The 25,795-nt window shown below is 45.5% G+C and overlaps 2 protein-coding genes across 2 annotated transcripts in view; both read left to right on the top strand.

Moving 5' to 3' along the window:
* The window catches only part of CHCHD5 (coiled-coil-helix-coiled-coil-helix domain containing 5), a 66,784-nt gene extending 61,704 nt beyond the window's left edge, over positions 1-5,080 (top strand). Inside the window, exon 4 of the mRNA XM_070379487.1 lies at positions 4,951-5,080. Within this exon, the coding sequence (XP_070235588.1) occupies positions 4,951-4,980 (30 nt within the window). The 3' untranslated portion in view covers positions 4,981-5,080. The remainder of the gene's footprint in view (positions 1-4,950) is intronic.
* A 2,086-nt stretch (positions 5,081-7,166) lies between these two features.
* On the top strand, positions 7,167-22,560 carry SLC20A1 (solute carrier family 20 member 1). The gene is made up of 11 exons (XM_070379486.1): positions 7,167-8,291; positions 8,776-9,388; positions 9,568-9,708; positions 9,899-9,984; positions 14,003-14,099; positions 16,617-16,736; positions 18,426-18,695; positions 18,812-19,370; positions 19,932-20,117; positions 20,489-20,573; positions 21,600-22,560. Exons 2-11 carry the CDS (start codon positions 9,043-9,045, stop codon positions 21,753-21,755), a joined length of 2,046 nt encoding a protein of 681 aa, XP_070235587.1. The 5' UTR covers positions 7,167-8,291; positions 8,776-9,042; the 3' UTR covers positions 21,756-22,560.
* The last annotated feature ends 3,235 nt before the right edge of the window (positions 22,561-25,795 follow it).

Raw genomic sequence — 25,795 nt, 5'->3', positions numbered from 1 at the left:
TAATTTCCTTCTCCAGGGGATCTTCCTGTCCAAGGGATCGAGCCTGTGTCTTCTGCATTGGCAGGTAGATTCTTTACCACTGAGCCAGAATGGAAGCTCATTTAATCCTCAGAACAACTGTGTTATCTCCACTGTACAGAAAAGAAATGTGAGGCAGCTAGAAGTAAGGGAATTTGCCGAAGCTCACAGCATGAGAATGATACAGTGGGATGCTCATTCCATATAGTCTGACCCCAGAGGCTATGAAGTCCTCCTTAGCTAAAATGGTCTGAGTGCTTGCTGAGGAAAATCAGGCTTAAGAAACAGTGGTGGCTTTTCAACATCTGACTGAAGAAGAAGGTACTACCATATTGTTTTCTAAACTTTACAGATAACAAGTCATTATTCTTCTGTAACTGCTTCTTAAAATGTAATATGCCTATGAGTCCCACAGGGACCTTGTTAAAATGCAGATTCTACATAGAGAACAGATTTGTGGTTGCCAAGGGGGGGTGTGGGTGAGGGAAGGAATGGAAGTTTGGAATTAACAGATGCAAACTATTATATATAGAATAGATAAACAAGAAGGTTCTACTATATAGCACAGGGAACTATATTCAATAACCTGTGGTAAACCATAATAGAAAATAATATGAAATACACAAACACACACATATATAACTGAATCACTTTGCTGTATAGCAGAAATCAACACATTGTAATTCAACTGTGCTTTAATAAATTTTTTTTTAATATTTATTTGGCTGCACCAGGTCTTAGTTGTGGCATGTGGATCTTTTTCCCTGGTCAGGGATTGAACCCAAGCCCCCCGAATTGGGAGCGTGACGTCTGGATGACTAGACCACCAGGGAATAAAATTTTTAAAAAAATGCAGATTCTGATTCTACAGGTCTGGGCGGGTCTGAGATTCTGCCATCTCCCTTGTTACTGGTCTGAGGACCACATTTTAAGGAGCAAGGCTCTAGCCAGAGGCCAAGAGAAATGGATTTCCCCGTTGAAAAATGAACAGACTGTACTCTGTTAGAACTTCAGTCTCCTGTGAAGCCATTCCCAACAGCTGAAGCCCCTCGGAGCCCCCAAACACAGGCCCAGGCTCTTGGTTGCTCTTCCAACAGACAGCTTTTTCTCTCCAGCTTCACCCATGGAGCCCTGGGAGTCGGGGGTGCTCCTCCTGGAGCAGTTTTTCTTGCTGATTGGATCAGGTGAGTGAGGGTCCCTGAGTCGGTTTGGGGGGCGCCCATGGAGAGCAGGGGACAGCCTCCTGTGCTCTGTAAATGTTTGCTTTCGAGCAGAATGATGAATAAGAGTGACCTGGATGATGAACTGTGTGGTCAGTACAGCTGCTGAGGTGGGTGGAAGGTTGACTTTGACTGTCGTGTTCAGGGCCAGTCCTCAGTGTAAAATTCTGGGTGTGAGAAGCAGTTTGTGTTTTGTGAGGGCAAAGGCTCTGGTCAGTCTTGTTGCTCTGCCAGACCCTCGCTAGACTGTTTGTTGCCTGAGTGAAACGATGAAAAGCTGGGGAAGTAACGGAGCAACTGAGACCATTACTAGCTACCCGGTCTGTGGCACGGCACTGCCCTGTGGATGACTCACATCCTGCTGCCCACTCACTCTCTCAGACTGAAGCCACATCTCTCTGGCAGCGGTGGTGAGGGTCTGATCCCTTTCCCCTTCTGCCATGAGAGCATCATAACACACAGTTCCTGAGTTTCCAGCAAGTTGCCTTTCTTCTCTGCTTTCCTGGCAAGAGCTGAGAAAGTTCGGTCTTGGGGAAAATGGAGTCCTGGTTGAGGTCTCCGGACAGGCCTTACTGAAGAAGTGTGCAGGCACACCTGGCTGTCCAGAAGCTTGTTTCGGGGCCATTTCAAGCTTTAAGAACTGTGTTTTTCTGCCCTCTCTGTCTGGGTTGTACGCCGCATCTTGCCCAAGTGCAAAGATCTTCCCTTTCAAAACCAAAGGAAAGAGACTAGGAGTGGGAGCAGTCAGGAAGGAGACATATAAAAATCTAGAGTGGGTGGACCAGTCCCCCACCCCTTGTGTTGGCAGAGGAACAGACTGACCTGTTTTCCCAACATGACCAAAATCCAGCTCTTTATTGCTGTGAGTTGCTGGTTTGAGGCCATTCTCAACCAATGAGTCTCCACATCAGAGCCTGGCTGTGCGGGTGCTTGAAAGCACTCGTCCCCTACCTCCCCTCTCTGTCTGGAACTTTCCCTGGACCTTGTCAGGGCAGAGCCGAGGATACTGGGTGGTCAGTGCTGTTGGATGGGGAATGAGGAAATGTTTGAAGACAGAAGCTAGCCACACGCAGAGCAGGTGGGAGAATAGTGGTGAGGATGGTGATGTGTGGTCCGTTCTTGAATTGTTGTTTTGAACCTATTTCTGGAAGAAGTGACTAGGGCCACAGCAGTGAAAGCCTGGAATCCTAACAGCTCGGCCACCAGGGAATTGCCTGGTTTTCTTTCTTGAGAAGTCTGACGAGAACAGGGTTTTCAGTAACTCTAAGATAAGGTCAGGCCACTGTATCAACTTTATTTATGGGAAGAACATGTGCTCTGATTTCCTGCCTCTTCTTACTCTGGGGAAAGGGCGGGGGCAATCTTTTTCAAAATTTATTTTTAAATTTATTTTTTAATTGGAGTATACTTACTTTACAATGTTGTGTTGGTTTCAGCTGTACAACAGTGTGACTCAGCTATAAGTATACATATATCCCCTCTCTCTTGAGGCTCCCTCCCACCACCCCCTCCCACCCCTTTAGGTCATCACAGAGCATGGAGCTGAGCTCCCTGTGCTATACAGCAGCTTCCTACTAAAGGGGAGCAATCTTGAAGTCAGGTCTCCTAAAACTGCCTTCTTCTCTTCTAACAGGGTTGGAAGAGGCTTAAAATACAGGCTGTAAAAGCAACAGAGTTAATGAAAATAAAGAGGAAAGAAAGGGGAAGTAGATACATTAACTTAAGTGCAAAGAAGAGTCACCACATCAGGGCATCCTATTTGCCTCTGCACTTACTGACAGCCAGGGAAAACGCACTTAGACTCCAAGTTTGTGGAGTTCTTCTGGTTTAACTGTTGCTTCATTCTCTGTGCCTCAGATTCTTTGTAAAATAAGGTAAAAGGGGACTTCCCTGTTGGTCCAGTGCCTAAGACTCTGTCCTCCCAGTGCAGGGGGCCCAGGATTCCATCCCTGGTCAGGGAACTAGATCCCACATGCTGCAACTAAGAGGTTCTAATGCCACAACCAAGATCTGATGCAGTCAAATAAATAAATAAAAATAAATATTACCAAAAGAAGCATAAGAGTGATCAAGATGGTGGAGTAGTAGGAGGTGAAGATTGCTCTCTCAAAAATGAAATAAGTTAAAAAGAGAGAAATTAAGGTAAAAGTACATCAGGAGAGGTTTACTGGAGCGTCATGTGAGATAATACATGCAGAGCTCTTGATAGGATGCCTGGCTTTGAGTAAACAGGGTAAGTACTACAACTTCACTCATCTGTGACTACAGCCAAGCCGAGGCGGGTGGTGGGTAGGGAGGGGGTGGTTTTCCTTTACCCTAAGGCTCCCACCTTCTCTTTCCTGGATATCTCCACCCCACCCCCCACCCCCCGGCACATGCCCCCTCCAAGTCCTAATGAATGGAATCAATGGTCTCTGAAACTGCCTTGGACTGGGGCCTGGCTCCACAGTGCTCCCATCCTCCACTGCAGTTCCCCCCTCCTCTGATCAGATCATTTCCTAGATGCTTCCTTCCTGCCCAGTGAATGGTGACCTCAGACTGCAAGTCTCTCTGAGCTCAGAGAGTACACAAGGGGCCTTGCCTCTTCCTTTTGTCTGTCCCTCTGCACATCTGGTGGGGCTGGTGAGTCAGATTTCCTAGCTCTCAACAGTTCAACTCCACTCATGTGGAGTCACTGAGAGAGGGAATCATCTCCAAGAAAACTAACCCACAGTGCCCAGGCTGCTGTTCAGTGGCACTCGGCAGGCTGCCTTATGCAATTCTTTTGGAAGTGAGGGTGGGTGACGGATCCTTAAGCTCCTGGGCTCTGTGGCAGAGATTCACCAAAGATCCTGGGGGTGGTCAGAGTCTGGGCCAGGCCTAGGCTTCTTATTCCTAAGCCAGCAAGCCCATTCACGTGCCCTGAGCCACATATCATACCCCATCTTGCTGTCCCCAGGTTCCTGGCAGTGGGCCCCAGTTTCTCATGGGTCCCATTCTTTTTTTTTTTTTCACCTTTAAGTTCTTTTATTCTCTTAAAAAAATTATTTATTTTTAATTGGAAGATAGTGAAAGTGTTAGTCCATCAGTCATGTTCAACTCTTTGCAACCTTATGGACTGTAGCCCATCACGTTCCTATCCATGGAATTCTCCAGGCAGGAATACTGGAGTGGGTTGCCATGCCCTCCTCTGGGGATCTTCTGGACCCAGGGATTGAACCCGTATCTCCTACATTGCAGGCTAATTCTTTACCATCTGAGCCACTAGGGAAGCCCAATCTGAGGATAACCGCTCCACAATATTGTGCTGGTTTCGGCTATATATCAACAGAAATCAATCATAGGTATACATGTCTCCTTCCTCTTGAAGCTCCCTCCCACCTTCCACTCCATCTCACCCTCTAGGTTGTCATACAGCACTCGGTTTATGCCCCTGTGTCATACAGCACAATTCCCACTGGCTATCTATTTTAAAGATGGTAATGTATATGTTTCCATGCTACTCTCTCAATTCATCCCACCCTCTCCTTCCCCTACTGTGTCCACAAGACTGTTTCCCTTCCACCCCCATTCTTTATCAGCAGTGGGAGAAGTCTGAAAGAGCTTGGCTTGGATGGCAGCTCTGACATGTGACACCCACATCTCTTTAAATATGAGCTCTGCACAGTAGGCCTTCAGGTAGTTGTTGAATTTTTCAAATATTTACTTTTATTTATTTATTTGGTTGTTCCAGGTCTTAGTTATGGCACTCAGGATTTTCTAGTTGTGGCGTGTGGGATCTAGTTTCCTGACCATGGATTGAACCCAGGCCCCCTGCCTTGGGAGTGCGGAGACGTAGCTACTGGACCATCAGGGAAGTCCCTATTTGTTATATTAAGAGTTTGGAGACTGAACCAGCCATGGATTAGACATCCTTTCTAAGGACTTTACATACGTTGATTGAGTCTTCACAACAACCCTGCTGCTGCTGCTGCTGCTGCTGCTGCTGCTAAGTCGCTTCAGTCGTGTCGGACTCCGTGCGACCCCATAGACGGCAGCCCACCAGGCTCCCCTGTCCCTGGGATTCTCCAGGCAAGAACACTGGAGTGGGTTGCCATTTCCTTCTCCAATGCCATGAAAGTGAAAAGTGAAAGTGAAGTCACTCAGTCGTGTCCGATTTTTCCGACCCCATGGACTGCACCCTACCAGGCTCCTCCATCCATGGGATTTTCCAAGCAAGAGTACTGGAGTGGGGTGCCATTGCCTTTTCCGCAAAACAACCCTATGAAGTAGCAACTCTCAACCTCTCCACTGTTCGACCCTATGGACCGCAGCCCTCTGTCCATGGGATTCTTCAAGCAACAATACTGGAGTGAGTTGCCATGCTCTCCTCCAGACATCTTCCCAAATCAGGGACTGAACCCACATCTCTTATGTCTCCTGTATTAGCAGGCAGTTTCTTTACCACTAGCGCCACCTGGAAGCCCTAAACAGATAAGGAAACAGAGATAGAGAAGGTACTTGTCCCTGGTCAAGCGACTAGTGAGTAGCAGAGCGGGTAGTTCGGGTTAACTGTCTACACATTTAACCACTAGACCAAATGGCCTTGCTAGGGTTCAAGAGAGCATGTCCAACACCTTGATTCTAACAGAAACATGATCCTTGGGATCTCTGCCCTCTTTCCTGTGTTCAGCCATAAGGTCAGAACCAGTGCCATTTGTTTGTGAACTGGTGATGCTCAAACCTCCTCTATTTTTCCATTTCAAGGCCCTGAAACTTCTTTCCACAGAACTCTACCTCTCCTCCCCATGAGAGGATGAGGCATTCCAGCCAAGAGAAGTCCAAGTCTCTAAGGGCCACACCCTACTGATCCTCTCCCCAGATGAGATGGCCAGGACCCACCCCAACCCTCACCTCTCCTGACAGCCCCATCGGCAGAGGCGCTATGAGTGCAGTCCTGAGGAGGAAGGGTATAGCCCTTCTACAGCCTGAAGATGCTCACAGAATTCACATGCATCGCAAGGGGAATTGCCTGAATCTTTGCCCCAGCACTCTCCTCAAATCTCACCAAGGGGCTTGGCCTGTGCTCTCAGCTTGCTGCATATTCACCATGGCTGCCCCGCTGCCTTCAACAGAGGTTGTCCAGCAAGTGTTTGCCAACTTAAAGGGCTAGTACCACAGACTGGCAAAAGTATGTCCATGGGCAGAATGAAAAAACAAACAAACACATACCAGGGAAAGTTCTAAGTAATTGCCTTAATAACTTGCTTTGGAAATTATTGTTTTAAAATGGCAGAACACTAAAGACCTGTAACATGTCAGTCCTTTACTTTTTTCATAACCTTGCAACGAAGTAAAAGCGGAGGGAGGTGCACAATTTAAGGTGCCAGAATTACATCAGATTTGCACTCCAGGGTCAGTGCTCCTGGACATTGCCCACTTCCTTTTTTTGGCCACGACCTTGGGACTCAGAACTTTGTAAGTTACTCATATAACTCTACCAGATTTTCTAGGTAGGTCAGAGGAAACTCAGGTGGAGTTTTAAGCCTCCATAGATGAGCCAGACTTAGCAATGATTTACAATGTCTTTGTTCCTGCTATTCAGTGCCCAGCTGCTAGAGATGGCTAAAGGCCGGGAGGGCTCCAGAACATTCTAAGCCTGGTAAATATTTCTGTTGGGAATTCTTTAATCTCACTCCAAATCCTGACAAGAGACCACGGCCTTAATCTCCCCCAGCATGAGTGGATAGTCTTGATCTTAGGCCAAATAATGAAATGCCCCCAAATGTGCAAGGCAAATCTTATTAATGTCACTACAACATATATGCCATGTAGGGGCACCAGAAATCAATTTACCTAAAAAGAGGAAAGTTTCCGGTGGTCCGAAGAGAACACCTCAGACACCCTTTTCCACAACAGAAAACAGGAATATTCACGGAAACCACAAAACGGAAATTAGCATTCACGGAACACCTACTGAGTTCTAGTTCCATTCACACTCGTTAACTCGTTTAATTCCCGCCACTAGGTAGGTATAATTGTTAACAATTTACATTCCCGATTACGCAAGAGATCTGAAAGTCGCTCAAGGTGACACACTGCAACAAGCAAGAATCAGGATTTGAATCCGGAGGAGTCCTTCCCCAGGCACCTCAGCCCCGGCGCAGAAAACGGTCTGCCGCGGGGAAATTAATGACCCACAGCCACCCTGTGGCTCTGCGCCATAACTGGGCGACAACCTGGTTCTCGTGACTCCGCAGCAGTACTGTTTTCACCCAAGTGCATGACTGCGGGAGTAAAGCGACCACGTGACCCCCTCCCTCCCCGGGCGAGGGACAGTGCCTGTCTGGCCAAGGGCAAGTCACAGGTGCGACAACGTGCCGGGACCGGATCCGGAGCCCCAGGGCGCGAGCTCCCCTGCAGCGTCACCAGGATGACGGGAGGGAGGGAACCTGGCCAGGTGTGGCCTCCCGATGCAGCAGGTCACAAGGGCGCTGAAGTGTGGCTCGAGGCTTGGACAGCTCCGTAATACTGCGATTGCGAGGGAGGAACTATGACCTTGGTCGTAGCCTCTATAACCCCCGCTTGACGACCTCCAGCGACCGGGTGAGGGTCCCCAGAGGCCTCCGCCGCTGACTCCAGGCGGTGGTGCCAAGACGCAGAGGCAAGGCCGCAGGGAAGGGGCTGGCCCTCCCCACGTGGACAAGCTCCCCTCTGGGGGCGTGACCACAGTACGGCGCGGGCCAATGAGCGCCGCTGTCTGGCTCATCCGGCCGGGCTGGCGGGGACTGCGTCATCCCGGGGGTGGGACTCCCGGCCGGCGCGAGGCGCGGCGGGTCACGCGGGGCGCGGCGCCGGCTATAAGTAGGGGCCGGCAGCGTGCGCTGCCAGAGTGATGGCTGCCGGCGCGCGCTGCGTGCTTTCTCTTCGCTGCTGAGGCGTCAGCGGCCGCTTCCAGGGTCAGTCGTCAGCCCAACGGAGCCATCCGCAGAGCCTCCGCCCCAGGTCGTTTGGTCTTCGATAAAAGGTGCGTGCGTCCGTGGTTCTAGCCCGTCGCCTGGACCTCGCCTCCCGTTCAGCTCCTCGTTTTCTTTGGTGAGTGGAGGCGCCACCTTGGAAAGGCTCTTTCTTCTCCCCGGGGCCCAGTGTGGGCGCTGCGGCGCTGGGGATGGCCGGCTGGGCCGGGGCTGGCGGCTCAATGGGGTTTTGCTTTCGTCGCTGCCCGCCTCCCTACCCCACCCCGCCCGCCCGCCCGTCCGTTCGTTCTTTCGCCCGCCCGCGGGCCTTTTTGGCGGTCCGCTGGTGGCGCGCGCGCGGGAACGGCCCTTTTCCGGTTTTCGCGTGGAGGGCGCGCGGGGGCCGGCTGCTCGGGGGCCGGGCCGGGCAGGGCCGGGCCGGCGCGCGCGGGCGGAGGTGGTCCCCGGCGCCACGTGCCCGGCGCTTTCTCTCAGGGTGGGGACAGCGGATCGCGGATGGCGGGCCCGGCCGGGGCCCCCAGTCCCAGTGGGTCGGCGCGGAGTGCGGGACCGGCCTCCAAGGGCGCACAGCTATTGTTATTCCTCTCCCTTCTTCCTTCCAGGATGAACTTGCGTCCTTTCTCTTCTCCGCCATGGAATTCTGCTCCGTGTTCCTAGCCCTCCAGAGCCAAAGAAACCCCAGACAACAGATGCCCATACGCAGTGTATAGCAGTAACTCCCCAGCTCGGTTTCTGTGCCGTAGTTTACAGTATTTAATTTTATATAATATATATTATTTATTATAGCATTTTTGATACCTCATATTCTGTTTACACATCTTGAACACCGCTCAGTAATTCTCTGATTCATTCAAGAACCACTATAGAGAATGGCAACGACCGTGACACCGCTCATTACCACTGCTATTGCTGCTACTGCCGCTTCTGGTCCGTTGGTGGATTACCTATGGATGCTCATCCTGGGTTTTATTATTGCATTCGTCCTGGCATTCTCCGTGGGAGCCAATGATGTAGCAAATTCGTTTGGTACAGCCGTGGGATCAGGTGTAGTGACCCTCAAGCAAGCCTGCATCTTAGCTAGTATCTTTGAGACGGTGGGCTCTGTCCTCCTGGGGGCCAAAGTGAGCGAGACGATCAGGAAGGGCTTAATTGACGTGGAGATGTACAACTCGACCCAAAAGCTGTTGATGGCCGGCTCCGTCAGTGCGATGTTTGGTGAGTTCACCACCACCGCCGCCCCCGCCCGGATTGTCCTCTTGGTGGGTTAGTGAATTCCCGTTAGGGGTAGTTCCGTTCTTGTGTTCTGAAGCTTTTCAGATGGTTACCTTCAGTAATATGCGCTGCGTATATTACTGGAATTCTGCCTGTGTCTAAATGAAACGACGTGTTTTCAGGTTCTGCGGTGTGGCAACTAGTGGCTTCGTTCTTGAAGCTGCCCATTTCTGGAACCCATTGTATCGTCGGTGCAACCATTGGTTTCTCCTTGGTGGCAAAGGGGCAGGAAGGTGTCAAGTGGTCTGAACTGATAAAAATTGGTACGTTTCATTCTAAATGTCCTTTTATTGTCCTGTTACCACAAGGAGGAGGCGTTGTGTGTGGGAGTAAGTAGATGGTGTCAAGTTGGAGGGATGGATTAAAGTTTTGAAAAGGGACGACTGAGAGGGAGGAGCGTTTGGGTTCCTGATTTTCATTAGTTAATGTTTCTTTTAATGTGTTCTATTCCAGTGTTGTCTTGGTTCGTCTCTCCTCTGCTTTCTGGTATTATGTCTGGGATATTATTCTTCCTGGTTCGTGCATTCATCCTCCGTAAGGTAATCTTTCTCCCCCCACCTCCACCCCTCACATGACCTGGAGTAGGTCACATTTAGTGGTATTCAAACCGATAGCATTTTTACAAGTGTGATGGGTGTGTAGGAGTGTGACCTTGGAAAGTTAGAAACATTGTTTTGTACCTAACTTCTTGGAAAGAAGAAAGTTTTCAATACCCAAGAAGGCATTTGGAAAGGAGAAATTAAATGAACACTTAGGGGTGCCAAGAAATGGAAGAGATTGAAAGCAGAAAAAATTAATGTTTGGCATGGCTTTGTTTAGCTGTATGCAGGTTAAAACCACCATCATATGCAGACCCACCTTTTTTTTTATTGGAGGATAATTGCTTTACAATGTCATTGGTTTCAGCAGTACAACAACTTGAATCAGCCATAAGTGTTACTTACGTCTCCTCCTTAAGCCTGGATCACACCTCCCCACCCCCAGGTCATCACAAAGCACTGGCCTAGGGCCATAGAGCAGCATCCCACTAGCTATTTTACACATGGTAGTTTATATATGGCAATGCTACTTTATCAATTCGTCCCACCTTCCCCTTCTCCCCCCGCTGTGTCCACAAGTCCATCTGCTTCTCTATCTCGGGCCAGTTTGAATTGTAAGCATGAGTGCCCCGGATGGCTTTTTCTTACCTGCCAGTTAAAATGGAGTAGTTTGGGTCCTTAACCTAATTACCTGTGTAGTGTTGATTATTGAAACCAGTTTATGAACTTCATGGTGGGGACTCATACCTCTCACAGTGACTTGACTTTAATATCTCAGAATAGGTAAAAAGGAACCAGTAAAGGTAAAAATCACAAAAGTCTGTTTAGTTTTTCTTGGCAGAAAAATTCCAGATAGCCATTTAATTTCCTGTCCCTTTGAAATCCCTTTTGAGGGACCCTATAGCATTTCTTTTATCATGAAGTCTGATGCTGGCTCCAAAATAAATGTAGACAACAAGGGATGTTGTTGGACTGAGTTACAGTAAAAATAAATGCATTTTTTTCTCAGTAAACAAAGTTGTCCTTTTCCTGAGGTAAATGACTCTTTAACAGTCCATTGTAAATGCTTAAACTCTTCTAAACTGAAGAAATCTGAGTGAAGGGAGACAGGTAGCTTAATCTCAAGTGGTAAGAATGTACTGAGCCATTTGTTTGGTCTAGTTGTAAGCTGCTCTTGGGAGGATTTGTACTTTCTATAGAAATTGCCTGGTGGCTCAGATGGTAAAGCGTCTGTCTACAATGCAGGAGACCTGGGTTTGATCCCTGGGTCGGGAAGTTCCCTGGAGAAGGAAAAGGCAACCCACTCCAGTACTCTTGCCTAGAAAATCCCATGGACGGAGGAGCCTGGTCCTCATGGGGTCGCAAAGACACGACTGAGTGACTTCACTTTCACTTTCATAGAAATTCTGTGACGGGTATAAAGTGACTCAGATTGTTTACCATGGCCTGAGTCTGGCAAAAGATAGCAATGTAATACTTTGAAAACTTAATCTCTATCGCTTAGTATAATTTGAGAGTAAAAATTGTCTCATCGAGGAAGAAGAGGGGTCTTTCAATATTCCTCCATTCTATCAGAAATCATGTTAAATCTATCTAGGGCATCTTTTCAGACATGTCCAGGGTATAAAAAAAGAACTGGTTGCAAATGAGTTAGGAAGACACCCTCCTTTCCCATCCCATGTAGCGAGGTGATGAGATGTTTACTTCGAGGTAAAGTTTTTGGTGTGTTTAGATGAGACAGATGTTGGTAAACATTCTCATAAAACAGCCCTGGTTACCTTGGGGGAGGTTGAGTGGAGTTCTGACGTAACAGAAGGGAGGAAGAGAAGCCCCTACATAATGTCTGGAACCCTCATGGATTTTGATGTGGGTGTGGAACAGAGGGAGTCTTAAGTTCTTGGAGAATTTCTTAAAACCACAGATTATTCTTAGAAGAAAAAGGTATATACAGCTCAGGTTCATAACCTTACTACCCTTAGGGTGGGACCCACATCATTGAGTGGCTCAGGGATGCTTAGGTTTTATTGGCTCTTTTTATTTTGTCGGGTCCCTTATCTTTAGCATTCTTTGAGACTGCAGATTGGGGAGCTGATGTTCAGGTGGTTTTCATTTAGGGCCCATCATCTCTGCTGATTGGGAATGGCACCTCTGCTTTCTGGTTCCTTAATCTTAAGCCATTAACTCAGTCTTCACATGTATTATTGATGAGTCTTTTCCTTGTCTCTACAAGATTTTCCATTGAATCTAAGATAGCATTAAACCTTTAGGCCGACAACATCTTTGAGGTTTAGCCTTGCCACGTGTTAAGATCTGTGCTCTTTTTTTCCTTAGAATTTATTTTTGGCTGCACTGGGTCTTTGTTGCTGTGCGTGGACCTCTCATTGGGGGTGACTTCTTGCAGAGCACAGGGTCTAGGCACCCGGGCTTCGGTAGTTGTTGCTCCCAGGCTCTAGAGCACAGACTTAGTAGTTGTAGTACACATACTTATTGCTCCTAGGCCTGTGGGATCTTCTGGGAACCAGGGATTGAACCCGTGTCCCTTATATTGACAGCTGGATTCTTAACCAACTGCGCCACCAGGGATTCCCTGATGGCTCAGCGAGTAAAGAATCTGCCTGTAGTGCAGGAGATGCGGGTTCAGTCCCTGGGTTGGGAAGATCCACTGGAGGAGGAAATGGCAACTCACTCGGGTATTCTTGCCTGGAAAATCCAATGGACAGAGGAGCCTGGCAGGTTACAGTCCATGGGTTTGCAAAAAGTTGGACTTAGAGATGCCACCAGGGAAGCCCTGTGCTCTTGTTTTTAACTCTTGTTTCCAGTCACACTGGCCTCCTTGCTGTTCCTCGAGACAATTCAAGCATTTGCCTCAGGGTCTCTGTATTTGCTGATGTCTCTGGGACATTCTGCCTTCCAAATAGCTTCTTCTCTAGCTGCTGTTTCTCCACCTGGTGTGTACCTGGCTACATGGCTTTATGCTTGTTGATGTAACACATCTGTGTCTTGGCTCCCTCTCCTCCCTAAATTAAAGTGTGCCCTTCCTTCCATCACTGCCTCCTTCCCCTTTTTCTTCAGAGCATCATTCTATATTAGCATGTCAGTGTCAGCTCTGAGAGAACAGAGACTTTATCTCATTCACTTCCACATTTTCGTGCCCGAAATGGTGCTTGGCACACAGTCTGTTGAATGACGAGATGACCTCGTATACGATTGATTTTTATCTTAGCACTTTGGTAAATCATTAGTTGTGGCTTATTTATCAAATGTCTAGATAAGATGGTTGTCGCTAGTATATTCTACTTGTTTTATATTTGAGAAGTCATTGCAGGTATAAAGTCAGGTAAGAGATGTTGTAATAACTCATAGTCTGTTTCTTGACCTCTCACAAATGTAGAATACATCTTCAGGGGTGTGCTCGGATTTTTATCTGGACATGAGGTACCTTAGAGCCTGGGTCCCCACCCCCCTGTTATGAACTGGGCCACACATCAGGAGGTGAGCAGTTGTGTTCCATGAAACCCATCCCTGGTGCCAAAGAGGTTGGGGACCACTGCCTTAGAGCACTGGGGGTTGAAACTGACCATCCAGGACATCACTAATCATCTGTAATAGGTAGCCTTGTTAATGTGATCAGTTGCTCAGTCCTGTCCAACTCTTTTCGACCCCATGGACTGTAGCCCGCCAGGTTCCTCTGTCTATGGGGTTTCCAGACAGGAGTACTGGAGTGGGTTGCCATTCCCTTCTTCAGGGGATAATAACAGCAACAAGAAAAACCCCAATCAACCCCCCAAACATAAATTCAAACACAAACTTAAATTCAGATAGATGTAGATCAGCCTTGGTAGGGGGACTTCCAGGAGCAGTGTAGGAAAAGACCATTTGTCCTCAGAGACTACCATGGAGAGAGTTACTGGCTGGTACTGTAATTCCTGGAGCTGCCCTTTGATAAGGTTCAGTGGAAATGGGTTGACTTTTTACAGCTTTTAAGGTCTTGATCTTTACAACAATGATAATTTTACAGGCGGATCCAGTTCCTAATGGGTTGCGAGCTTTGCCAGTGTTCTATGCTTGCACGGTTGGAATCAACCTCTTTTCCATCATGTACACTGGAGCGCCATGTAAGTACACATCAGAATATTTAAATGTGAATTTAAAATTGTTTCTAAAACTTGCATTAAATGCCCAATTTACCCCTTTTTGCTTTACAGGGCTGAAATCTACTAGAAGGTGACTGGCCTGCGCCCATTTCAGAAGGCTGCAGGCTAGTGTACGCTGAGTTTAACCTAGATAGTTTTTCAACCAAAGAGACCTGCTCAGATTCTAAATCACTACAGACCTTTACTCTTTAGTCTTCACAGGATCCACCGATAATGTGATCTTATCCCTCCCTCCCTCCTACTTGTGCTAAAAATACCTGGAATTGATGTTAACCTCAACTTCTGACTGCCGAAGAGTCATTAGTTATATGTTGTCTTCGAAATATCAGTCATTTATGACTGGTTTGCTGGATATTCTCATTTTTCTCTCCCGATTGGAGCTGCTTTGTTTTCTCAGTCCTAAATTTACTCCCCTGAATCTGCTTGAATAAGAAGAGTTGGGATGTTTAACACCTGCTCTAAGTGCACTTGGAAGAAGAATTCATGCAGCTAAGAGGAAAAATATTTGTGAGAATATAAAGCTTGAAATGTTACTTTTATGTTGGGACGAAGGCAAAGCACGGATTAAATTAGGATAATACATGTTCAATTTAGCCACTGAAAAAGATGGATAATCTGTAACTTGTCAGACAGGAGAGTATTATGCCTTGATCAGTCAGTTTCACTCTTAGGTTCATTTGGTTGTATGGCCTCTGACTCATTGGGTCAGGCTGTTGTGACTCGTTGGGAGAAACACATTGTGCATTGCTGCCTAGGACAGAGCGTGCTTAGAGTTGGGGGGAGAGGGAAAGATACTGAAATATCTGAAGCTACTTATCCTCACTCTGTAATGTGTGCTCACAGTTGCAAATACTCTTCTTTAAAAATGCTCATTATGACCCACTAAGTTGATTTCATTTCTGACTAATGGAGTGTAACTTGCTTCATAAATCTCACTGAAGTAATAAGTCACAGACCAAAAATGGAGTGAGTGAAGTGTTTTTTCTTTTTTTAACTTATTAAAATATTTATTTTTAATTTAAGGATAATTGCTTTAGAAAGTTGGTTTGATTTAGTGAAGTATTTTTAACCTTGTTTTTATTCTTGGAATAATCAGGAAAGAAATTGGACAACTTTATGAGACTATTGATCTTATTAGGGGTTACCAGACTCCTTAACAAATGATAGAGAAAGGAAAGCTTGCATTCTGCATTTCCAATCTGCTTTAAATTGGGCTCTTCATGTCAAACTAAAAAAATTCTCCATGAGGCTCTAAGCACTCGTGTTGCATGGTGTAGCAGTGCAGCTTATAGTTCAATGAAATTAGAAACTCAAGTTTTCAATCATTCTTTGAAAAGGGAACATGGATATTTTTGTCTTGTCCTTTGGTGGATCATTTACAAGAAAAACCAGTCTCATTTCCACTTTTTGACTTGGAACATAGGCAAATTTAAATTGTGATAGATTGATTAATTTTCATGTATATTTTAGCTTATGAGACTAACTGCATAATTCAAATTGATAACAATTAAAATGGAAAGATTGTGTCACTACAGAACTTTAGTTTTGAAGGGGCCTCCATTTATATCTGATTCTTAAATATGAATTACTTTGAGGGAAAATAGTTTCCATTTTATAAGTAACACCTAATAAGCAAAACAGTCACAAGTACCTAAGATATTCTTGTATAAACCACAGATCATTATAGCATCTTTTTAGGCTTTACCCCTTATCATTAATATAGGCTAGTGGCTTGGAGCCTGTTGGCACTTAAGTGATAACCAGGTGACTAGTTAATAATCTCTGAGCCATGTGAGAAGTAGGCAAGTCTGATTAAGATGTGGCTTGTTAGCGTGATTACTACTATGTGAAAGACAGCCCTTTGAACGTTTCTTATCTTTTGATAGATAATGTCCCAGTTTTTTTAGTTTGATAGTTTCTCAGTATCTTAGTTTGATAAAGCATCCTAAGAGATAATCTTGCTCTAGCTAGTTTACAATGGATGTGATAACTTCCACAGAGAACTGATGATATCAGCATGAGAAAAGTGAAGACTGAGGTACTTGCTTTTTTAATGTTAAAATCCATGTGCCAACATAACACATGAATTGGTGTGTGTGGCCGTTCCAGCTGGAGGCTGGGCAGTGGAATGTTTCCATTTGCTTCATAGCTGGTTGCAGATCCTCAGTGTTAACGATCCTTTACTCTTCAAAGCAAAGAAAGGAAAAAGCCTAGTATGTGAAGGAGCTTGGGAGATGGGTAGTCTAGCAGGTGTTAAAAGTGGGCCAGATGGTCGTGGGTTTCAGATGCTATGGGATTTTCCTCCTAAATTCCTCTAGCCGGGAGCACAGTAAAGCCTGTGAGCCTCAGACTTGGCAGTAGCAGAAAAGGGTGATGGGCTGGCATGGGAACCCTGGAATCCCGAAGAGGAGGGTTTACATGTCATTACAGGGGGGCCATTGCCCTGGGGTTTTCAAGATGCACCGTTTTATCTCCTAGTGCTGGGCTTTGACAAACTTCCTCTGTGGGGTACCATCCTCATCTCGGTGGGCTGTGCAGTTTTCTGTGCCCTTATCGTCTGGTTCTTTGTATGTCCCAGGATGAAGAGAAAAATCGAACGTAAGTAACAAATCATAGCAAAAAAAATTCTAACTCATAATGTGCTTGCCTTTTTTTGTTTGTTTGGCCATCTGTAAAAATCCTCTACTTGGATAGATTGGTAAAGCCAGAAACATTTAAATGGAAATTTGGGGATACAGGTTTATTGTCCAGACGATGTTCTTTAATATGACCTGAGACCTATGTGTGATGAGGCACATTTGGCCTTATTTGGGTATTGTCCCTTTTTTTTTGTTAAACTGTATCTTGATTACTTGCCAGTGATATGCTAGATAAATACAGAGAAGCTGTAGTCTACATTAATTGAGAGAATGAGGATTCACTGAAAAATAAAAGGTATGAGATAGCTTCACAGGAAACATTTACCAACACGACTACCACGTATAGCTTAAGTCAGGTTCAATGTCTTCAGAGCTAGGCTCATGTATACCTCTGACTTTAGATTTGGTTAATTCTCAGAACTGGAGCACACATGAAGGGCTCCTTTAGACTTAATATACAGAGTATTCCGGTAGAATCAAATATGGAATGTTTTGATTGGTATCAGTCTCTATACCTTGTATTTCTGTGCTCACTGTTTGAGCTCTCTTGAAGTCATTTTTTCTGCCCGTCTCATCTGTGAATGCTGGGGTGGTGATTTCAGTTGTTTCTTGGAAGCATTGGAGAGCCGCATGGACTGCAGTGGCAGCAGCAGGGTGCTGTGTCATACAGCTGGGCTGAGGAGCCTCTGAGAGGCTCTGCGCTCAGTCTGGTGGCCTTCAGGACTTTGTGACCTCATTTTTCCCTCAGGCTGGGAGGAGATGAGACACATCTTGCTAAGGTTTTATATCCTGGTCTGTTGCCTGACTGGGATGCCTAAGTGCCCCAGCGGCATTGGTACAGAAGCAGAAAACATTCCCACCTCATCATGGGATCAAGCACCATAAGGCACTTCTCTTTGTTTTATAGAGGCAGAAATTCAAGTCACCTTGAGTTGCCTGCATTGAGCTGAGTCATGTTGCTTGAACTCATGGACTGAAATTGAGGGCCATTCCTTTTTTAAAAGAACATGCAAGGACTTCCCTGGTGGTCCGGTGACTAAGACTCCACACTAGCAAGTGCAGGAGGCTTGAGTTTGATCCCTGGTCAGGGAACTAGATCACCTCCTGCAACTCGGGCCCAATGCAGCCAAATTCATTATTCATTTTAAAAAACATGCACGAAATTCAGGCAGTTTTCAGTTGCCAGTCAGCCCTTTCCCTACTTGAGTTACTTTCTACTACAGAAGGGATCAGCAGGAGGCTCAGTTTTGTGTTTTTTTTTTTTAATTTGACTGCACTGGGTCTTAGTTATGGCACATGTATCAGGTTCCCTGAGCAAGGTTCGAACCCAGGACCCCTGCATTGGAGGCTCAGAGTCTCAGACACTGGACTGCCAGAGTTTACTGTTTGGGCCTTCACTGAATAAAGTTTACATCCCCTGATACTAGGATGTTATGCATTTGCATCTCTGGTTCCTTTGTAAATGAGAAATAGGAGATATGACAAATAAAGCAGACAGGAAAATTATCCCGAATTTTCACCTAAGTTTACATGTGGCCTTACTTTGACATGGATTCTTTTTTTTTTTTTTTGGAGGTGGGAAAGGGGAAATGAGCAAGTTAGTTTGGTCACAACCAAAGAATAACATCCTTCTATCCTTATTTTCTAGGAGAAATCAAGTCTAGTCCTTCTGAAAGCCCCTTAATGGAAAAAAAGAATAGCTTGAAAGAAGACCATGAAGAAACAAAGTTGTCACTCAGTGATATCGAAACAAGGAATCCTGTTTCAGAGGTGGGCTCGGCCACCATGCCCCACAGGGCTGTGGTGGAGGAGAGAACAGTCTCATTCAAACTTGGAGACCTGGAAGAAGCTCCTGAGCGAGAGAGGCTTCCCAGCATGGACCTGAAAGAGGAGACCAGCATCGACGGCTCTGTGAACGGTGCGTGGACTCTTGGGGACAGGCGGGTTTCCCTCTGTTTCCTATACCACTGCGGGGCTCACTGTTTGGATCTGATGCTCTTGGCATTGAGTGTTTGTGCCTTTTGGTCTTGGCAGGTGCTGTGCAGTTGCCAAATGGGAACCTTGTTCAGTTCAGTCAAGCTGTCAGTAACCAGATTAACTCCAGCGGCCATTACCAGTATCACACCGTGCACAAAGACTCTGGCTTGTACAAAGAGCTCCTCCATAAGTTACATCTTGCCAAGGTGGGAGACTGCATGGGAGATTCTGGTGACAAACCCTTGAGGCGCAATAATAGTTACACTTCCTACACCATGGCAATCTGCGGCATGCCTCTGGATTCCTTCCGCGCCAAAGAAGGCGAACAGAAGGGTGAAGAGATGGAGAAGCTGACGTGGCCTAACGCAGACAGCAAGAAGCGAATTCGAATGGACAGCTACACCAGTTACTGCAATGCTGTGTCTGACATTCACTCGGCGTCGGAGGTGGACGTGAGTGTCAAGGCAGAGATGGGTCTGGGCGACAGGAAAGGGAGCACTAGCTCCCTGGAAGAATGGTGCGACCAGGACAAGCCAGAAGTGTCTCTCCTCTTCCAGTTCCTGCAGATCCTCACGGCCTGCTTTGGGTCCTTTGCCCATGGTGGCAATGACGTCAGGTCAGTCAGTCAGGATTCTTGGCGCCGCTCATTCTATTTTTATACTGCATCATCCTTTTATATAAGGCTCGGTTTGTGGGACATTGAATAATGCAGACTGAATGAGATAATAGCAATTGATGTACAAAACAGGAAGAAAAATTTCTTCAGAGAGATTACAAAGAATGCTTGCTTCCATTTCTGTAGGTGATATACATGTCACAGAGAAGCCATTTATCAAGATAGAATCTAGTTCTTTGATAAGAGTTACTGCCCTTAGATTGAAGTTGTAGGCTATTAATCCTAGTTCTGTGGTTTGTAAACTGTTCGTGAAATTCAACTTTGCTTCAGATGGGCCTGTAGAAAGACAGGCTACCAAATGTGGGATGTTCCCTCTGAGAACAACTCTCATGGTCTCCTGCTCTGTATGTTGTGGGTGGGGGGGTTCCATTTGTTTCCCTTGAAAGACAGTTTGCTAATGAAAGCTTTGCTTTAGAAAACTTAGTAAAGCATTTAACAGATAGGCTCTTTCCAAGTTGTAGTTTCGCCTGCAAAGTCATCTTTGCTCTCTTTTTCTTCCAGCAATGCCATTGGTCCTCTGGTTGCTTTGTATCTGGTTTATGACACCGGTGATGTTTCCTCAAAAGTAGCAACACCAATATGGCTTCTGCTGTATGGTGGTGTTGGTATCTGTATTGGTCTCTGGGTGTGGGGAAGGAGAGTCATCCAGACCATGGGGAAGGATCTGACACCCATCACGCCCTCTAGGTAAGTTGGTAAAGCAGGTCTCAGGCTAATGCTTTTTGTTCTTAAGATAACATATGCGAAAGATGTGTGAGCTAAGACTTAATGGCTGTATATTTGGCTTTTATCTGTGTTTATGGAGCCAATACTGATGTTTACTAAGTTCTTCAAAGTAGAAGTTCAAGCCTTAATAATGGGCTTACAGAAAACCTTAAAACCTTAAACATTGGAAAACAGAAGAGGAATCTCATGGCCTGATTTAAAGTAGATTTCAGAAGTTTAGAGCAAATTGAAGATGTCATGGGTAGATAGAGCACTGCAGGATTGTACTAACTTTTGCTAACTTACCACAATTTAAATCCCATTCTTGACTAGTGATCTGTTTGTGTCCACAGCGGCTTCAGTATTGAGCTGGCATCTGCCCTCACTGTAGTAATTGCGTCGAATATTGGTCTTCCCATCAGCACCACACATTGTAAAGTAAGTGATAAAGGGTACTGTGTCTTGAATGGTTTTAGTAGATATGTGGAGAGGTGTTTTTGTTATTTCCTTTGATACTTTGGTTTAGAAAGTTTTACATTGTGGGAGTGTCCAAGAGTTCACAAGTGTAGGACAAATGACTATAAGAATGTAAAGACCCATTTTGCAATTCCTTATGTCTGTTTTATTTAAGCAGATAATATATTTTATATCCCCCAAAATATGAAAGCCCTTTTGAGGTAGCAAGCCTGTGAGGCTTGTTGGTCTGTCGAAAGGCAGTATAAAGCAAGCATGTACTCAGAGCCTCTCAGAATTGAAGCACCCGAGAAACTTACTAAATCCTAAGGTTGCTTGATGACTAAGAACTATAGGATATCTATAGAGAAAGAAAGAAACTGGCTTTCTTAAGGGAATTTAAGTTGGTTCATCATGGAGCCTTTGAGTCATTTTTCTTTGAGCGAGATGTGCAAATGATTTAGTTATTAGGTCTAATAGCAGTCTCCCTCTAGAATCTTTGGGAAACCTAACACTAAGAAAGAATCTGTTACTAAAGCAGTTTTTATTATTAGTGAAAGTATCAGTTGCTCAGTTGTGTCCGACTCTGCAACCCCGTGGACTGTAGCCCATCAGGCTCCTCTGTCCATGGGATTCTCCAGGCAAGACTACTAGAGTGGGTAGCCATTCCCTTCAGGGGATCTTCCCAGCTCAGGGATCAAACCTAGGTGTCCTGCTTTGCAGGCAGGTTCTTTACCATCTGAGTCACCAGGGAAGCCCTGTTATTAATATAGTTCATTAAATTCCAGCAACTCAGAAGGAAAAAGAGAATTTTCTTTTCCTATTCTGTTTTACCCCAGTTAGCACAGACTCAGTGCTTGGATTTTATGCAGCCTTCATCTTGTTCCTAGTACAAACCAGTTCTCATGGATCAGTCTGGTAGTCTGGGGCTCCTCACCTGTATAAGGTCACAAGTCTTAGTACAGTATCCTGGCACGTCAGTAACTAGTTCTTGGTGGTTTCCTCCCACAGGTGGGCTCTGTTGTATCCGTTGGCTGGCTCCGATCCAAAAAGGCTGTTGATTGGCGACTCTTCCGCAACATTTTTATGGCCTGGTTCGTCACAGTCCCCATTTCGGGTGTTATCAGTGCTGCCATCATGGCAGTCTTCAAATACATCATCCTCTGAGAGTGAGGCTGTGTGTGATGGAAATTCAGGTCAATGTTTGGGACCACCTGACACATTTCCTGCTCCTTTGAAGAGTGACTGCAGTGTTACCGAAGACTGACAAAAGAATCTCTTTCAAGATTGGGAGCTGTGGGAGGGAAGCTCTACATGTGCTCTAACTGCTTTCGTGCTAAATATGACTTGTCTCAAAACTAGCTATGTAAAATAGCCAGGTTTCCACTGATTCCTCTTGAGGTCCCTTTTCCCTCTGGGCTGTGAATTCCTGTATATATTTCTCTACTTTTTTGTATCAGGCTTCTGTTCCATTATGTTTTAATGTTGTCTCTGAAGATAACGTGATTTCTTTTTTTTTTTTTTAAACAACCATCCAGAGCCATTTGACAGAGTGTGCTCTGCTTTGTTGGTTTCACCAGCTTCTGCCCTAACATGCACAGGGACTTAACAAGAAACACCATAACCCAAGCTTCCCTAGTAGTCTTAGAGAAATAGTCACTTGTACCCTGCCCACCAGTTGGCAGTGGTGGGTTCTCTTGGCATCTGTGGGAACTTCTAATAGGGTCTTTGGACATGGTGAAAATTTAGGTTAGTAGTTCCTTCTTTGCAAGCAGTTCATTGACTGTTCTTGCTAAGAAGAAGTAGGAAGAAAAATCCTTCTGGCAGTCTTGGGTATTTCTTTTAAGATTTCTGACAGTGCAGGATGGATGAATGCTGTGGAATATGAACTTCGGGCAAGTTAAAATGGGCCAGCCTTCCATGTTCATCTGTCTACCTCTTAATAAATAAAAAGCCTACCGTTTTTAGAAAACTTGTCTTGCTGGTTTTGTTCATACACATCTGTTCCCAGATCAGTTAGCCTCGTGCATTCTTAGGAGAAGGTGATATCTTAGCAGGTGAGAACTGCCCCTAGCAGCAGGTTCCCCACTCCTCCCTGAAACATTTCTTAAGATCCCAGAATATATGTAACATTACTCCATGGGGGCTGTTCTAACAGACTAGCTTTTTTTTTTTTTAATACTAGCGCATCTTGGACATTCCATTAGCACGATGGATTATCTTGTTTTATCAGATCCTTATTTAGATTGTTTGTAGCATCGCTGTTAGGAAGAAGGCTAAAGTGAGGGTTGTGTGTAGCTCAGCTTCATTAAAAAATTCTCTGTTGGGAGTTCTCTGGTGGTTCAGGGAAGCACACATGCTTCCGGTGTGATGGGTGGCGGCGGGGAGGAGGGTGTGTGCATAGACGTGACCCCTGGCGGTGGAAGTAAGATCCCACATGCTGTTGCAATGTGGCCAAACAAAAAACCCTTAAACTCCCAGTGTTGGGATTTTTCAATCTTGACACATTATCTCTCTTATGCTTGATCAATACATGGCTTAAAAAAGTCAACAAAACTAGGTTGGTGTGTCCTTTTCTCAGAGTTTTAGATGTTTTTTGGGAAGCCAGATAGTAACAAGAATACAGCTATGCCTACCTGGCCTGTGCCTGAGAAGTTAGATCAGTGGTTAAATACTTACCATGGAGTCACTTAGTAAATGCTCAACCACTGCATGTCAGGCCCTGCACTAGCTTTTTATATACATTCCATTCTCAAGACTTCTTGCAGTAGGTTTTATAATTGCTTTACAGGTCATGGAACTGGTCTAGAGAACTTCTGTATTTGTACCAATGTTAACAGAATGGAGAGTCCCAGGCCAACTGAAAAGTACCCATGTAACGTCATTTGAGGAAGGAGATGGGAGCTGCGGTTACTAGTAAGGGGAACCTAGCATTAAGGTCAGAATTGAGGGTTCTGCAGGAGACCTTTTGCGTTTTGGTCCTGGTACTGTCCTCAGAAACCCAGAAACTATGTTTTTAATAACATTAAATGGAGAATAGTAACCCTCCTGAAGCCCAGGAGAGGACAACTGAGGAAGTCCTTGAACCAAGAACAAAAGAAGAGCAGCTAGGTCTGGGGAAGAGGAACCCCAACAGCCAATAAGAGGTCAGGGGGGATCTGTATTTCCATATAAAGCAATACATGGACTTCCTTTGTGGTCCAGTGGTTAATAACACATCGCCAATGCAGGGGACGTGGATTCGATCCCCTGGTCAGGGAACTAAGTCCCCACACGCTTCGAAGCAACTTAGCCCATGTGCTGCAACAAAGACCCAGGGCAGCCAAAATTAAAAAAGTAACTTCTCTGGGCCAGGGACACAGGCTAGTGTGAACTCAGGCCTGTGTCTCTCAGGCCTAAATGTTGCTTATTTTTTTTTTTTAACCTTCCCTTCAATAAGCTATTTTCATCAAGGTTACATGTATCGATGATTAAGTAGTCAAGTGATTGAACAAGGCTTGTCAAGTACAGGGGTCTTCCTCCACATCTCCCCCTTTCCAGAGGCAGCCACTTTTAGTATTTGTATTACTACTTGGCTCTCTCAGTTAGGGGCCCTTGACATCCCTTAGTGTTTCAGTCTTCAGCTGTTATACTCAGACCCTAACCTCCCTCCTTGGCTTTATAATTAGGTCTTAATTTGGGGGAGATCAAAACTGAGAGTATTTGAAAAATATCACTGAGCTGCTGAGTCATAGTGCATCTATTGTGGTCATTGTGTTTTCCCTAGAATAAGCTCCCCTCCCTTTTTTATTAAGTGCTGGTCATCAGTCATTCCGGAACTTTCCACTGGTTAATTTCCTTTTAGGACTATGAGAAGCAACAGGGAAGCTCCCAATATTTTAGGATAGCCTCACTCAGAGCTTCAGATCTGTTCTAGTTTAGACAAAAGTTTCAGGTCTGCATCCTAAAATTTCCCTCTACTATTCTGGGGATTTATCTCCTTTGTTGGATTTCCTACAGCCAATGTTTGTTTTCTTTTTATAATTTTTTTTAAAAAGCTATTTTATTTTTTTTGGCTGTGGTGGGTCTCCATTGCTGTACTCAGACTTCCTCTGGCTGCGGTGAGTGGAGGCTACTCTAGTTGCAGTGCCCAGGCTTCTCATTGTGGTGGCTACTCTTGTTGCAGAACTCAGGCTCTAGAGCACAGTCTCAGTAGTTGTGACACACAGGTTTAGTTGCTGGCATGTGGACTCTTCCTGGACCAGGGACTGAACCAGTGTCCCTTGCCTTACAAGGTGGATTCTTAAACACTGGACCACCAGGAAACCCCCCAAGAGTGCATGTTTTTGTTTTTCTTGGTTTATTCCCTTGTTTGTGGGGAGAACACCATACAGCAGCTTCCTGAGAAAGAATCTCAATCAGTAAAGGCCTAACTGCTCAGAGTTCTAGGGCTCAGTGGGGGAGCGGTCACTATGCATTTTAGTCTTCCTGTTTTCAGTACCTTGCTTTTTTGCAAGACTCCAAATGCATGCATCCATTACCATGGTTTTCAGGTAAATGACACCAGTTCCCCCGGTAACACCGTTCAGATTTCAGTGCCTGGCATATTAACTGAGTAATTGCATACAGTGCAAACTGTAATGCGAGCTCTTTTGTCCACAAATCTCATTTATAACGGAGCAGATGCACACTGACCCGATGAATGACCTCTTGGGTCGCTACTTTCAAAGTCTTTTTGGTGTCTGGTTGCTGTGCAGCATTTATTCAGTTCACTCACAGAAAACAGAGCTTTTTAGTAGTGATCCCAGCGGTAGAGAGATGCTCTAGGCTTTTTAGCACTGCCGTTGGCTTATGTTCCAGATTCTTCTGGGGGCTTGAGTGAAAGTGTGAAAACTTGCCATTGACCATCAAACACAGCTTTCATTGATCCAGCCAATGGACCAAGAGGTTATTTCAGCTTTTAACAGATTTGGACAGACTATAGATGCTACAACTGGAGATTTTGTGATTGCTTAAGCCAACGTTTGGAAGCTATTGAAAGCTTCATGGCAGAAAGAAGCAGTAATTTGTAGTGTGGCAGAAACTTACTACACCACAAATAACTTTGCAGGATTCACAGTGGATGTGAATTGATTATCTAAACTTGGGAGGGTTGACACTGCTACTGTTTGGGAGATTCTAGATTGGCAGTCAGAGACACTTAGTGAAGGTGAGCTTGTCAGCATAAA

This window comes from Bos mutus, chromosome 11, assembly GCF_027580195.1.
Source record: "Bos mutus isolate GX-2022 chromosome 11, NWIPB_WYAK_1.1, whole genome shotgun sequence".
Taxonomy (NCBI): Eukaryota; Metazoa; Chordata; class Mammalia; order Artiodactyla; family Bovidae; genus Bos; species Bos mutus.
This window is presented reverse-complemented; position numbering and strand designations above follow the sequence as displayed.

Coding starts and splice junctions, on each gene's coding strand:
- SLC20A1 (XM_070379486.1), top strand. CDS start 9,043: ATGGCAACGACCGTGACACCGCTCATTACCACTGCTATTGCTGCTACT. Junction 9,709..9,898: donor GTCTGAACTGATAAAAATTG/GTACGTTTCATT, acceptor GTTCTATTCCAG/TGTTGTCTTGGTTCGTCTCT. Junction 18,696..18,811: donor CATCGACGGCTCTGTGAACG/GTGCGTGGACTC, acceptor TGGTCTTGGCAG/GTGCTGTGCAGTTGCCAAAT.